This window comes from Leptonychotes weddellii, unplaced genomic scaffold, assembly GCF_054177405.1.
Source record: "Leptonychotes weddellii isolate Sample4059 unplaced genomic scaffold, ASM5417740v2 HiC_scaffold_960, whole genome shotgun sequence".
NCBI classification, from domain to species: Eukaryota; Metazoa; Chordata; class Mammalia; order Carnivora; family Phocidae; genus Leptonychotes; species Leptonychotes weddellii.
Window position 1 is genome coordinate 1 of NW_028068043.1, and position 14,748 is coordinate 14,748.

The window sequence follows — 14,748 nt, forward strand, 5'->3', positions numbered from 1 at the left end:
AGGATGGGTTAGCCTGGTGATGGGTATTGAGGAGGGCACATTCTGCATGGAGCACTGGGTGTTATGCACAAACAATGAATCATGGAACACTACATCTAAAACTAATGATGTAATGTATGGGGATTAACATAAGAATATAAAAAAAAAGTAACATTATACCTTAAATTTATGCAGAAACCACCACCAAAAGGAATCATGTAAAAGGGCAATAGAGGCTTCTGAGAGAAAATGGGTCTTCCAGATTTTGAAAACCTTTTCCTATGGAACAAAAGATGCATGGAGGTCAAATTAAAGTCCATTATAAAACATGTTAATGCAAATAGGCTTTATAAAGAGTATGTATTCAGTGGTTATAGACTAGCATTTTTCAAAAGAAATTTAATTGTGCCATATATATATAATATTAAATTTTCTAGTGGCCACTTTATAAAAATAAAAAGTGAAATTAATTTTAAGGATAAAGTTTATTAAATCAAATATATTTAAAATGTTATTTCAACATATGGGCATTAAATTCTTAATGAAATATTTTGTATTCTTTTGTGGGAATAAGTCTTTCAAATATTGTATATATTTTATACTTAAACCACATCTCAATTTGAATAATAAATTTTCATCATAAATACTAGATCAGTATTCAGGCTTCATAAATACATAGTTGTGATTTTGCTCCAACCATAATTGAAAGTTTTCAATAACGGAATCAACTATTAGTTTTAAAATTTATATATAAATTAAAAGAAATAAAATAAATTCATCAGTCACACTAACCACATTTCATATACTCAACAATTACATTTGCCTAGTAACTATTGAAATGACAGTGTAGGCTAGACAAAGAACAGCAAACTTCAAGGTACATGCTATAATTTCTAAAGACAGATATCTTTGAATTCTATCCCAACAAACCCCATCATAAGTCTAGACTCCATCCAAACAGAGTGTATTCTTAAAGAAATTGATAAAAAATTGTCACATAAGGTAAATCTTGGTTTGAATAGTCACATTCAATAGATCATTTTTATCTTACTTATTTACTAAAAGTTTTTAAATACCAGATTCAATAGAGTTCAAGACTTACTTTAATGAAATCCATAGGTATGAATTCCTGTTCCTCAACACATGTCTACAAAAAGGACATCATGTAGACTTTTATACCAAAAAGATTACTTACATATTCTGTGGGGGCACTTGTCTTCCATAGGCCACTAATTATAGTATGGAGTACATTGGTAACAGCTTCAATTTAGTACTTAGTACTTAACAGCTTAGATTTAGTATTTTTTCATTACAAAGAAGATATGTGAAATACATAAAGAAAAAAGTAGAAAATTGAAATATGGGGGAAAATAATTTTGTTTAAATTATTTGCAAATTTCAAGCAAAGATGCTTTTAACTATACGCTAACTCTATAACTGTTTCTAAGTTTGGTTATGTTTAGTATCACTAACTTCCTTTTTCAGTAAAATTTCAAGTTCTTTAAAGTATATCAATATTTAGTCAAAACAACCAAAAAATTAAAATTGGCTAAGAAGCCCAAAACCCAGTTTAAAAAGTTAAATGGTTCTCTCCTCTCCCCTCCCGACTTTGTGATACTTTTTTGAGTCAAGTAAATGTAAACACACCTTAAAACTTAGATTATCTAACTTGGTTCTAACATTGAGTCTAGGTTGGATAAAATTACTTCTAATTTTCTCTTGAATTTCTATTCCTGTATATCAGTATGCCTGTGGCTTAGCTTGCTCCTCTTATTTATAATATAGGTCATTTTTCACTCATTTTAATTCAATAAAATTTTTACTGAGCATCACCTGTAGCCACAGTTCCGTTCTGGGTGATACAGAGGATAATGACTGTATGGCACAGGAATGTGTTTTGATGGGTTTAGGTGAATTCATCAATTCCATGGATTCCCATACCTTCATTCATGTAACAGTAAACCTATAACCTTCTCTTTCCAAGTTTCAGATCCAAAAATTCAATCTCTTGGTCTGTTACTATAAGCATTTCTATGAAATAACCTTTCCTGATATTTTTATTTTCCTACACTTATATTCTCTTCACTCTAATTTCATTATCTATTTATTTCAATGCCATTGCATTGTACATGCTATAGTAAGCCAATTTAAATTCTTTTTTTGAAATCAGGTAGGGGTATTAACAAATAAAACACTGGTATCTATGCCCAGATATACCCAGATGCTTGTCATACTCCACCCACCCCCTACCCATATCTACTTCCACTCCTCACTTCCCTATTTCTTTCAATAATGCCAGTATCCTCCAAATTAACCATATTAATAATTTCTCATAGCTGTACATCTATGCCTTATTTATGTGATTGCCTTATGATTTGTGTTAGATGTACATGCATCCATATTTAAAATACAGTACCATCTTAGAACATGGAATGTTAGAATATTATAGATTACCCAGAACATTTATAAACTTATTTTAACAACAATAATTTATCAATTTCTTTTTATAACAATAAAGCCTTTTTCCCAAGGAAATTGTGAAAATATAGTCAGAGAAACAAATAAATAGGCTCATGATGCAGGCATAACTACAATTACCATCTATAGTTTTTCTCTACAAAAATGGGATCAGGTGATCATATAAAGGGGGCAGACTAAGCCTTTACTCTCACCAAAATCCCACAAAATATAAAAGAGAATTGAAAAACATTTGTTATCAGTATGGAAAATAAGACAGAGTATCATTACTGAATCATTCTAGATATAATTGTCAATTTAGGTGCTCTGTAGTTGCCTAACTGAGGGGTAAACAGGTCAATCACACTCTACTTCTTGGAACATGACATCTTGAAGAGAGTGAAAAAACAGGGTTTAATGGTGGATTATGCTCTTTCTGATGAACTATAGTAGGAGAGAAAACAACAGGGATTTTATGTTGAGAAATGAAGAGGCACAGGAAGGCTGGAGGTGAGGGATGGGGAGGTGAGGTATGGGGAGGTGAGGGATGGACTTGGCCCCCTTCTAGGAGGGGTTTAAGTAATTCACTCCAAGGCCAAGTCCATCCCAGAGAACTATCTGGAAGGAATCTGCCTGGGGTATAAGGAACATTGTTGAAACCTGCAAGAAATAGAAACCTTGTTGGGTGACCACCTAATATTTAAGGGGGAAATCAATATTAGGTAGCACCCAACTCTCATCCTACCCTTGGCAAGCAATGGGCAATGATCTAGTTACTGTCTATGCCTGCAGTTTTTCAATTTGCTATCTTACAGGGATACTACTCAAAAATTCCCCAGACACTTGGAAAAAGGTGGCGTTGTAGAGAAGGGCCCTCATAAGTTATTCTGGGGTCAAAATAAACAGACTAAAATCTCTTGAGCTGATAAAGCAGGCAGAGGGAGGGGAAAACACTCATTACAGTAACATGCCAAGACAATGCACAGTAGCAACCTCAGACACCTGAGGCAGTAACACAGAATCTAATACATTCTTTTCTGGTGATCAAAGCATTAAACATCACTGGTCTTTTCCTGCCAGACTTAAGGCCCTCAAAATTCAATCATGCTTATCACCTAATTTGTCATAGCTTTAAATAAAAGTCTGATTCATGAAATCATATTCTCAAAATGTATCATACAATAAAAATGTTTACGTACATCAAAGTTATGGGCCTTTAAAATAAAAAGATAAATTCGTTCAGCATCCAAATGTCTGGGTAGTTGAGTAAGCTCATTTGTTTTGAATCCTGAGAAGCTGCAACCCTAGAAAGAGGGAAATATCACACAACAGTCATTACTTTACCCTTTCCAGTAAAGTCGTCTCACAGGACTACAGAAGACAGATAAATATTTAACCATAACTCATTAACATAATTATTTTACTTCCATTTATTAAAATAAGTGAAAACTATTTATCCTACTTTAAAAAAATCTTCCTATTTTCTGATTCTCTCAAATTAAGAGCCCTGGCATATTCATATGCCAAATCCAAAAGCAAAACAAAATCATATTTCAGAAACAACTTTGACAACTCAAATGATCAAGAATTTTAGCTAGACTACCCATAAAGAAAGACTAGGCAGAAGGAGAAAGCGTCTATGCCTGTTCCCACCTCTCTCTCTTACAGCCCCATCTATATTTATAGCTAAATCTATATTATTGTAAACATTCTTTATTTCTATATAATACTTCTGATACATAATCTTATAGAACAGAAATTTTAAATACCTCTACAGTCTTCTTTGTCTCCATTTCATCTGAAAGCTGGAAAACATTCAAATAAAATGTTTAAAATTCTAAATTATATTTTGTAAATTTGTTCAGTTAATTGTGTGTATGTGTGTGTGTGTGTGTGTGTGTGTGTGTATCTCCTACTGAAGCCTAGAATGCTGTCACTGTGCTAGATGGTAGGAATACAAAGATGGTCCTTGCCCTCAGGCTAGTCATAGTTCAAAAGGGGAATCAGATACATATACAAACAAAACAGAGAGATAAGGGCTATAATAGAAATATAAAACTACTTATTGCACTTTTGGTTCACTGAGAAATAGACTCTGAGGTGGAGTTTAGTATTCAGAATGTCTACTGGGAGTGCCTTTGGGATCAATATCTACAGAAGGCAAGGGGAGAGGCATAATTGGGAAGTTGGAGAAATCAGCTATGATACAAGTCTAACAGCCTCAGTGGACTCTAAAAGGGGCTCTAGAGCTGAAAGGGCCTATCATAGTTGTCCTGCATTGGGTTGAAAGAGCCAGGCCTTTCTGCCCACAACTTGATCAGTCACTGGATGTAGGTGGTTCCTGGAAGGGTATGTCTTTGGAAGAAGTTCTCTGTAGGTGAAGCAACCCCAAAGGGGTTGACAGCTGAAGGGTGCCCCACTAACAGCACTCTTAGCAGCTAGGACAACAGATTCTTCCTTGACGGGGAATCTGGGTGGTGCATCTCTATGTCCACCATACTACTTTACACAGAGATTAAGTAGCCTTCTGTATACATTAGTTTTTGATCATCCAGACATGTTGATAAATTGTTTATTAATTTCCACATCCCCACTTCTTCCAGAAATAACTAAGCTCACAGGCAAATCATACACATACACACACACACACACACACACATTATCCAAAACACACATTATAGAGGAAATGACATAGGAAACAAATTTGAAAGAATGATAACAGATTGCTAAAAGAAAGAGAATGAGGGGCGCCTAGGTGGCTCAGTTGTTAAGCGTCTGCCTTCGGCTCAGGTCATGATCCCAGAGTCCTGGGATCGAGCCCTGCATCGAGCTTCCTGCTTGGCGGCAAGCCTGCTTCTCCCTCTCCCACTCCCCCTGCTTGTGTTCCCTCTCTCGCTGTCTGTCAAATAAATAAATAAAATCTTTAAAAATAAACAAATAAAATTTAAAGAAATGGTATCAACTGTACATATTATTTAGTAATTCACTTTTTTCCACTCAATATTATGTTTTGACAATCTACCCAAGTTGATATTTATGAAATCTGTTAACTTCCACACAGCTTTTTTTTTTTAAAGATTTTATTTATTTATTCATAAGAGACAGAGACAGAGAGAGAGGCAGAGGGAGAAGCAGGCTTCCTGCTGAGCAGGGAGCCCAATGCGGGCCTCGATCCCAGGACCCTGGGATCATGACCTGAGCCGAAGGCAGACGCTGAACCATCTGAGCCACCCAGGCGCCCCCACACAGCTTTGTTACCGACCTACCTCTTCCCCTCTGGAAAATATAAATAATAATCAAATCAACTGAAGTGCATAGCTGACTTTTGCCAAACATCCAAAGAACAAATGTATATATACATATATATACACACACATATATATATACACACACACATATATATATAAAACAAATGATATCCCTATATAACTACTATGCTCTATAGTCTACAGACTAGAAAGAGAAATAAAGCTAAGTAACCCATTTTCTGGGTTTAGTAAAATTTTAATACCAAAACCAAAAGAAAATCATCTTATCAAACATGGATGCAAACATCCACACAAAACAATAGCATATCAAATCCAGTAATGCAATAAAAAAGTATACCCTAAGAATATAAGAACGTCTCAACTTTGGAAAAGTTATTAAAGTCGGGCACCTGGGTGGATCAGTCATTAAGCGTCTGCCTTCGGCTCAGGTCATGATCCCAGGGTCCTGGGATCGAGCCCCACATCGGGCTCCCTGCTCAGCGGAGAGCCTGCTTCTCCCTCTCCCACTCCCCCCTGCTTGTGTTCCCTCTCTCGCTGTGTCTCTCTGTCAAATAAATAAATAAAATCTTTAAAAAAAAGTTATTAATGTAATCTGCCACAGAGATTAAAGGTTGAAAGTAGCTTCTGCTATCATCACAGATTATTTTCCTCTCCATTTCAAACCATGAAGATTCTTTTTCAAGTGTCTGAGCACAGCAATACCTGTATCTAGATCTCTAACTGATCTATATCTAATCTACACCATATCCACAAAGCTTTAATAAACTAGGAATAGAAATAAATTTCATTAATCTAAAAAAAGATAGCTATCTAAACATTTAAAATGATGCTTGTAGCAAAGTACTAGCATTCTTTCCAAATCAAAGACAAGATGAGAAACTATTAACATTCTTGAATAATATGTATATACCAAAAATAATTTCCTATATGCCAACAATAACCCACTGAGTAACATAATGGAAAAGCAATTTCACGGACATTAGTAATAAAAATTTAAGATACCTAAGAATAAATTTAACAGGGAATATTTAGAACTTATATGAAGAAAATCACACAAATTTACTGATGACCTAAAATAAAATCCTTGTTTTACTTTCTTACACAAAAATAAACACTAGGTAGATTAAAGAATTAAATACACACACACACACAAATATCTGCAATAATAATAGAACAGAACACAAGTGCATATATGTATGATCTTCTGACAAAGAAAGTCTTCTTAAATATGGCACTAAAGGCAGAAAACTTCAAAAGAAAATTATAGATCCATAAAAATGTAAAATTCTATATGACAAAAAAACCCTTTTAAAAGGCAACAAAGAAATACATATTACTGAAGGGGTTAATATTTTTAAAGCATAAACAGCTCTTAGAAATAAAAAAAAAAAGAACAGCCAAAAAAAAAGGCCAAATTTCATAAATAGGCAATTCACAGAAAAAGAAACACAAAGACTAAGAAAAACCTAAAGTATCAACTTCATTAGTAAAACATACACAATTGATAACATTTATGCTTATCAACTGTGCAAACCACAAAAAATATAGTATTAAATGTTGACAAGGAAATGGATAAGAGATCAATCACAAACCCTATTGTTATAAATTGGTACTGCCTTTCTAGAGAACAATTTGGCAATAGGTATCAAAACACTTAGATTATCACATTTCTTTTCCTATGTGGTTCCACTTCCGGAAATTTATGTTAAGAAAATAATCATGGACAAGCACAATCTTTAGTTCCAAATATGTTCACAACAGCTTTGTAAATAATAGCGAATAATGAAAATTACCTAAATGTCTAACCAAAGGGCTATTACATTAGTTTACTTTTAAGATGGTGGAGAATATATATTAATGAAAATTTCATAATACATTTAATGAATTACAAATATATAATTTACTCTGAATTTTCTAAATTATTTTTTAAAATAAAATAAAAGAAGAATGAAAGCAACAACTAGATAGTGACGTACATGCGATTTATCTATAAATGATAGAATTAGGGTGCTTATCCTTTCTACTGCTCATCTATTTCTTCTAATTTTCTAAAATGACTACTTTAGTCATAATCAGGAAAAAATAAAGTAATTTTGAAAATTGAAAAATAACATTTAGTGAGGTGGATAGACTAGTGGTGGCACTTAAAGTCTTTATAGCTTTAACATTATATAATTTTAGAATGTATTTTTGAAAAGGATTAAGTTTCTAAAAGTAATTCAAAGTCTATTATAATTCTAATAAAAAAAATCAGAGTTTTTTTTTTTAAATTGACAAAGCAATTCTAAATAATCAGAAAGAATTGTTAATTTTTTCTAAAGGAAGAGGACTGATATAGAACCTGCACTACTAAGTATAGGTTATTATAAATTATTAAATAACTGGAGGTTGGAATGTATACATTAAATTAAGTCTTCAAGTAATTTATAGTAATGTGAAAATGCCAGCATTCTAATATTAAGTGTGTAAAGAAGAATATGAGTCTAGCTATTTTAAAAACACATAGATAGATACACAAATAGACAATAAAAGACTAACAAGAAAATTAAAAAAAAATTCTATCAGTGCTTATCTGTGAAATTATAATAATTTTCTGTGAAAATATAATTTTTCAAGGAAGATGAAAACAAATACCATACCATTATCTTCTTTCTCCTATGGTACTTCCTTAGAAATGCCTTGTATCTTTCCAAATTTCCTTTAGAACCTTTAAAAGAATAAGACATATATGTACACACATATATATCTTTTAAAGTGAAAAAAATTTAAATGCTTTAAAGAAATTATATATAAAACTATTCAATGAGATCAACTATTTTGATAAGCATAATGCTAGACATGCATACCCTTAGTTGAATGAATGAATATTGTATCTTCTGTTTCCTCTTTTTAGAAATCTCATGTTCCAACTAATATATCTTTGGTACTTACTCATAAATCTGAAGTTTTACCTCAATACCTTCCTACTGAACAAGCCCATGTTTTTCAAATAGCTCAGCTACTTATGTCTGTTTGTTTCATGGTCACCTTAAATTCAGTGAAGTACAGTACTTTGGAGCAAGGCCTAGTGAAAGTTTATGGGGGACAACTTTGAAGTCAGGTAACCCAGACAGGAGTCCAAACTCAGATATTTACATATTGAGGACAATGAGTATAAAATTATTTTTTTGAAAGTGCACACCTGTGCTTGCTCACTCTCTCTATATGTCTCCCTCCTTCTCTCTCTCTCTCTATAATATATATAGCTTATATAATTTCAAAAATATTTTTTTAAATTTAAAAAGTGATTAAAAATTCAATACAAAAATTTAAAATAAAATAGTAGTGAATTTATTAGTAGTATAATAAACAAATTCTCAGAATTTGAAAAACCAAGGTCAAAAAAGGATATTAAATATTTAAGTAATATAACTAATTAAATGCATTTTTTTTTTAAAGATTTTATTTATTTATTTGAGAGAGAGCACATGAGAGGGGGGAGGGCCAGAGGGAGAAGCAGACTCCCCGCCGAGCAGGGAGTCCGATGCGGGACTCGATCCAGGGACTCCAGGATCATGACCTGAGCCGAAGGCAGTCGCTTAACCAACTGAGCCACCCAGGCGCCCCTAATTAAATGCATTTAATACATAGAAAATACTTTATAAGTACAACTAATATTATCATTTTTAAGGATTGTATTATGATAAGTTTGCCAATTACATAAAGAATGATACAAGAATCACCATTAGTATCTAAAACTATTCTGGAAGTATTAATAAATACAACTAGATAAGAAAAATGTTATATGAATACTGAAAAGAAGTAAAAATGATCGTTACTGGCAGATACGCTTTTTCCTCAGTCTGCAGTTTTTCACCACTGAATTCTAAACACTTCCTACAAGCTAACCTAGTTCATGTAGCTCAACTTACTTTGGATTTTACGTGTTTCTGTTCTTATGTTCTGACCCTTGCTGACTTGCTTGTCTCAAGTACCAATATAGAACTGATCCAACCCTGTTTCCCTGATACTCAGCCACCTCCGCTGCAGCTTAACAAAGTTCACAACTATTTTAGGCTTTGTCCTAACAACACTTTCATTAAATCCACATGTTCATGTTCAACTAAAAATCTTGATTGAACTCTGTGGAAATGAAGAAGTTTTTTTTTTTAAAGATTTTATTTATTTATTTATTTATTTGAGAGAGAGAGAATGAGAGAGAGAGCGTGCACATGAGAGGCGGGGAGGGTCAGAGGGAGAAGCAGACTCCCTGCTCAGCAGGGAGCCCGATGCGGGACTTGATCCCGGGACTCCAGGATCATGACCTGAGCCGAAGGCAGTCGCTTAACCAACTGAGCCACCCAGGCGTCCCTGGAAATGAAGAAGTTTTAAAAATAAAATAATGTTTATGTTCGTAGATATTTTATACATTAGGATTTCATCCTTTATGAGAATGCACACAGACACACAAAACTGACCATTACTTTACTCACCAAAATAAGGTTTACTTGTATCAAAAATTATGTTCCTCCACTCAAATATTTTAGAGGCATGGCTTTTCAAAAGGACTGAACATTCCCCTAATCTTGACTCCATGGCCATGAGTGCATCATGTTTTTGAGGGACAGTTTCCCACAGATGTGTATAAATTGAAGTAAATGAACTATCTTCTTTTATTTTCTTCACAGTGTGTAACCATTCATCACTATCTCCAAAATGGATTTCCCTTGGCCAATAATCCTGCAAAAAATGTGAGAGAATATAACCTAAGTCATTTTTAAATTTAAATAATTTAAAAATTTAAATTATATTTAATTTTAACTTAATTATTTAAATTTAATTATAATGATATAATTAAATTTATATTAATAAAAATATTTATATTAATTTAATTATATTTAAATTTAAATAATAGAGTTCTAAATCAATGAGCTAAAACTGAGATTTAATTCCACAGCATTACCTTCTTTTACATTATTGAAGTATAATTGACATACAATGTTATATTAGTTTCACGTGCCCAACATATTGTACAACACAGCATTACTTTTCATTAAATGCATCTCTAAAAAGTGAAACAATCATAAACTTTAGAAGTTTCAGATTTTTTTTTAAAGATTTTATTTATTTCTATGACAGAAAGAGACACAGCAAGAGAGGGAACACAAGCAGGGGGAGTGGGAGAGGGAGAAGCAGGCTTCTCGCTAAGAGAGCCTGATGCTGGCTAGATCCCAGGACCCTGGGATCATGACCTGAGCTGAAAGCAGACCCTTAACAACTGGGCCACCCAGGTACCCCAAAAGTTTCACATGTTTTACAAAAAACCTTTCTGAATCGTTTGAAAGTAAGTTGCTTACTTGACTGATGCCCCATTATCCTTGAATACATTAGTGTGTATTTCCCAAAAACAAAAACATTCTCCTACATAATCAAAATACAACCATCAGAATTAGGAATTGGCATTGATACATTGTTCCCATCTAAGTTTGACTCTGGTCACGTCTTATCAACTGAAACAGTAATGCCCTTTATAGCAAAAGGATCTAGTTCAGTATCACTTATTACATTTGGGCTTCATATGTCTTTAGTCTCCTTCAGTCTAAAAATTCCCCAGTCTTTTCTTGGCCTCCATGTATTTAAAACCATGAGTTCACCCTGAAACCTGAAATTCCAATTCCAAACATTTTAGTTTTCTCTTTTTCCATATCACAATTACCATCTCTAACAGTGGAAAATCTAGTTGCCATTATCTTTAATGTACATATTTGATCAATCTTTTCAGGTAACCAATCTCTCCTATCCACTGGGAGCCTCTTTTCTATGTAGATGCCCTTTTCATCCTGCTTCGACTCTGACATCCAATCCCAGGCTGCCAATTCTGCAGGGACACCTTTGTTACCCCTGCTTGGGCTCTGAATTCCCATACAAGCCACAGCCTACCTCCACACCTCCCTGAAAAAACCTTCGTCCCCAGCTGCAGGTGGCTACCATCTCATTCCCTTGAGCTCTGATACCTTTGGTGTCACATGAATACTCTCCTCATCATGGTTGAGTTCAGAGAGCTTGCTCAGAGCCATCACAGCATATCCTCTTCCCCAGGGCAAATATGGACACCTGCCTTGTTTGGGCCCCCAAATGGCTTTGGGACTAAATTGTTCAGGAAGGGAAAGAGAGGAAGGGGAAAAAAGAAAGGTAAAGGAAGGGGAATCATAACCATATCTGTAAATCTAAATATAAGATTATCTTTTAATATAATCAACTAATAGCAAAACAAAATTAGCCTACATAATTAAGGGTTTATGAGTAAAAGATATTTTTGGAATGGTAGAAAATCTGCAGAGGATAAAACTCTTTAATGGAATTTGGGTAAGATACTCTGGGAATTTAGCTAAATGGGAATAAATCTAATGTCTGCAGATCAGGAATTATAAACATGTGTTGGTTTATTCCACCTGCCTTTTTCTTCCTTTAAAGGCTTCCTAAACCCATCATACATGTCTGATTTATGAATTATGCTCTCTAATAATAACAGGTACCTGAAAAATACCCAGCTTTTAATTCTGGAAAACTTTCCCACAGATATCTAGGTCCCTCTGTCATTTTAGAAAAAAGAATATACTTTGATACATTAAGTGCCATCTCCCAAATCCTACAAATGTGTACCTTAAACAAGACACAACCACCTGGAGAAGTTTTCCTGCATTAAAATTTGCGTATTATGTGCCAAAAAGTACAAAGACCTCAGAAGAATCAGATATGATCACAGGATACAATCCCTGGAGACAAACACTGTCAAGTCAGAATGACAGCCACATTTGGAAACGCAGTCCTTATGGGTCATGTGTTGCTATTGTTAGGGGTGTTGGGAGAGAGGAAAGAGGCGAAAATAGAAATGGCATTTGACAAGATTTTACAATATACACATACCTTTATGAAAATATATCCTTTATGCCAGACTTGAGATATCACAATCCTTATTCCTAAGATACTGAGGTATATTACAAGGTGAATAAAGTATCCTGAAATCCTATAAGCCTGATTAGACTCTGTCTTCTGTACTTTCTCAAGGTAATCAGGAGATTGACTGGTGTCCCAAAGCCCTTAACGTAAAGAAGGTGATGTGTAAATAAGCCCTAATTCTTTTACTGGCTTCTTTGTGGCTGCATGATTAAATGGATACCAGATGATGATCTTGTAGTAGCTCATACCTGCCTTTCCCCTCCACTTCTCTAATTACTTTCCTCTATTATTCCTTTCTATTTTGGCTTCATCCAGTTGCTCCTTGAATAGAATATCATCTGAAAGTAACTTCTGTAGCCAGACCTAGGGGGAAGCTAAACAGGAGTAGCCAATAAGCCAACAAGCTGCCAGGCTAAAGTGAAGTCATTACTGCCAGAGAGAAAATCAGCACTACTAGGGTTTAAACATCCAGAGTCCACAGCAATTATATTCATTTATAAAACAAATGTATTCTAATTCCTAAGAGACAAAAGAATTGGACTGGAAATTTCTGTTCCCTGAAGAGTTAAATTCTCCATTATAGCACTATACTCTTCAGTGATAACTTCAGGAAAACATTTATCTTATTTAAAAGGCCAGTGAAGAAAGAACTGGCTCTGTACTTGTTATGTTTACTTTAATTATGGCAATTAAACTTTGGCAGTGGCAGAAGCACAAAATATTGCATGCTAGTACACAACTAGAGATTGAGCCTAGTAGCCACTAGAGAGACTTTGAAGTTTGAAAAGAGATTGTTTACTGAATACATGGTTAGGTCTTCACCCATGACCTAAGCCCTAAAAAACAGTGCCAAAGTATCCAAAAAAAGGGTAAGAAATACGAAGAATGACGTTATTAGAAGTGACTTTTAGCTCTTCTTCCCTTAAGTTTTAATATAAGGAGGGATTTAAATGGATGGATGGGTGGATGGGTAGATGAATAAACAGACAGACAACAAACAAACAGGCTGTTCCCTAAATAAAGAAAATTGGATTGAAATAATTATTCTACCATAAAGTACCTTTGATCCTGCGAGAAAAATCACGGTAGGAATCTGAGTACCCTCTAGGTCTTGATTACAAATGCAGTAGACTTGTTAATGAAAATTGATACCAGTGCACCGAGAGAAGATTAATTAAAGCATTTCTAGATAAAAGTCACATGAAAGCAGAAAAACAAGATACAGAAGAAGAAATAAATAACAGGGAAGATCAAATGTGATGTATAAATAAGGAAAGAATTCAATTTTCCAGTACCTAAAGAACTGAAAAGGACTAAAAAAGTATGACACTAAAGAGAAATAGTGCAAAAGCAGGGTGATGCAAATTCCACAATGGCAAGGATTTTTCTCTGATTTGTTCATTGTCATATCTCCAGTGTCCAGAACAATACCTGTGACCTGGTAGGTAGTGAATAAAAATCATTAAATGAATGAATGAATAGGATAAGTAAGAGAATTGATAATAATGCAACACTGGTAGAAGGGGAGGCTGTTTGCCAAGGAAATGTTGAAAAAGAAAAACAAAGGTGGGGGCATCACGTTGCCTGATTTCAAGCTCTATTACAAAGCAGTGATCACTAAGACAGCATGGTACTGGCACAAAAACAGACATATAGACCAACTGAACAGAATAGAGAGCCCAGATATGGACCCTCAACTCTACGGTCAAATAATCTTCGACAAAGCAGGAAAAAATATGCAATGGATAAAGGACAGTCTCTTCAATAAATGGTGCTGGGAAAATTGGACAGCTACATACAGAAGAATGAAACTTGACCATTCTCTAACACCATACACAAAGATAAACTCAAAATGGATGAAAGACCTCAATGTGAGACAGGAATCCATCAAAATCCTAGAGGAGAACATAGGCAGTAACCTCTTTGACATTGGCCTCAGCAACTTCTTTCAAGATACATCTCCAAAGGCTAGTGAAGCAAAAGCAAAAATGAACTTTTGGGACTTCATCAAGATAAAAAGCTTCTGCACAGCAAAGGAGTCAACAAAACAAAGAGGCAACCCACAGAATGGGAGAAGATATTTGCAAATGACACTACAGATAAA

The 14,748-nt window shown here is 34.3% G+C and overlaps 1 protein-coding gene across 1 annotated transcript; it reads right to left on the reverse strand.

The window, feature by feature from the left end:
* Positions 1-159: 159 nt before the first annotated feature.
* On the reverse strand, positions 160-11,761 carry FAM227B (family with sequence similarity 227 member B; the record flags this gene model as incomplete). The annotated part of the gene is made up of 6 exons (XM_081811701.1): positions 11,699-11,761; positions 10,193-10,424; positions 8,345-8,412; positions 4,206-4,241; positions 3,636-3,740; positions 160-258 (listed from the first exon to the last, which is right to left on the reverse strand). Coding segments are annotated over exons 1-6 (603 nt in total), but the record flags the coding sequence as incomplete, so codon positions are not given.
* Between the last annotated feature and the right edge of the window lie 2,987 nt (positions 11,762-14,748).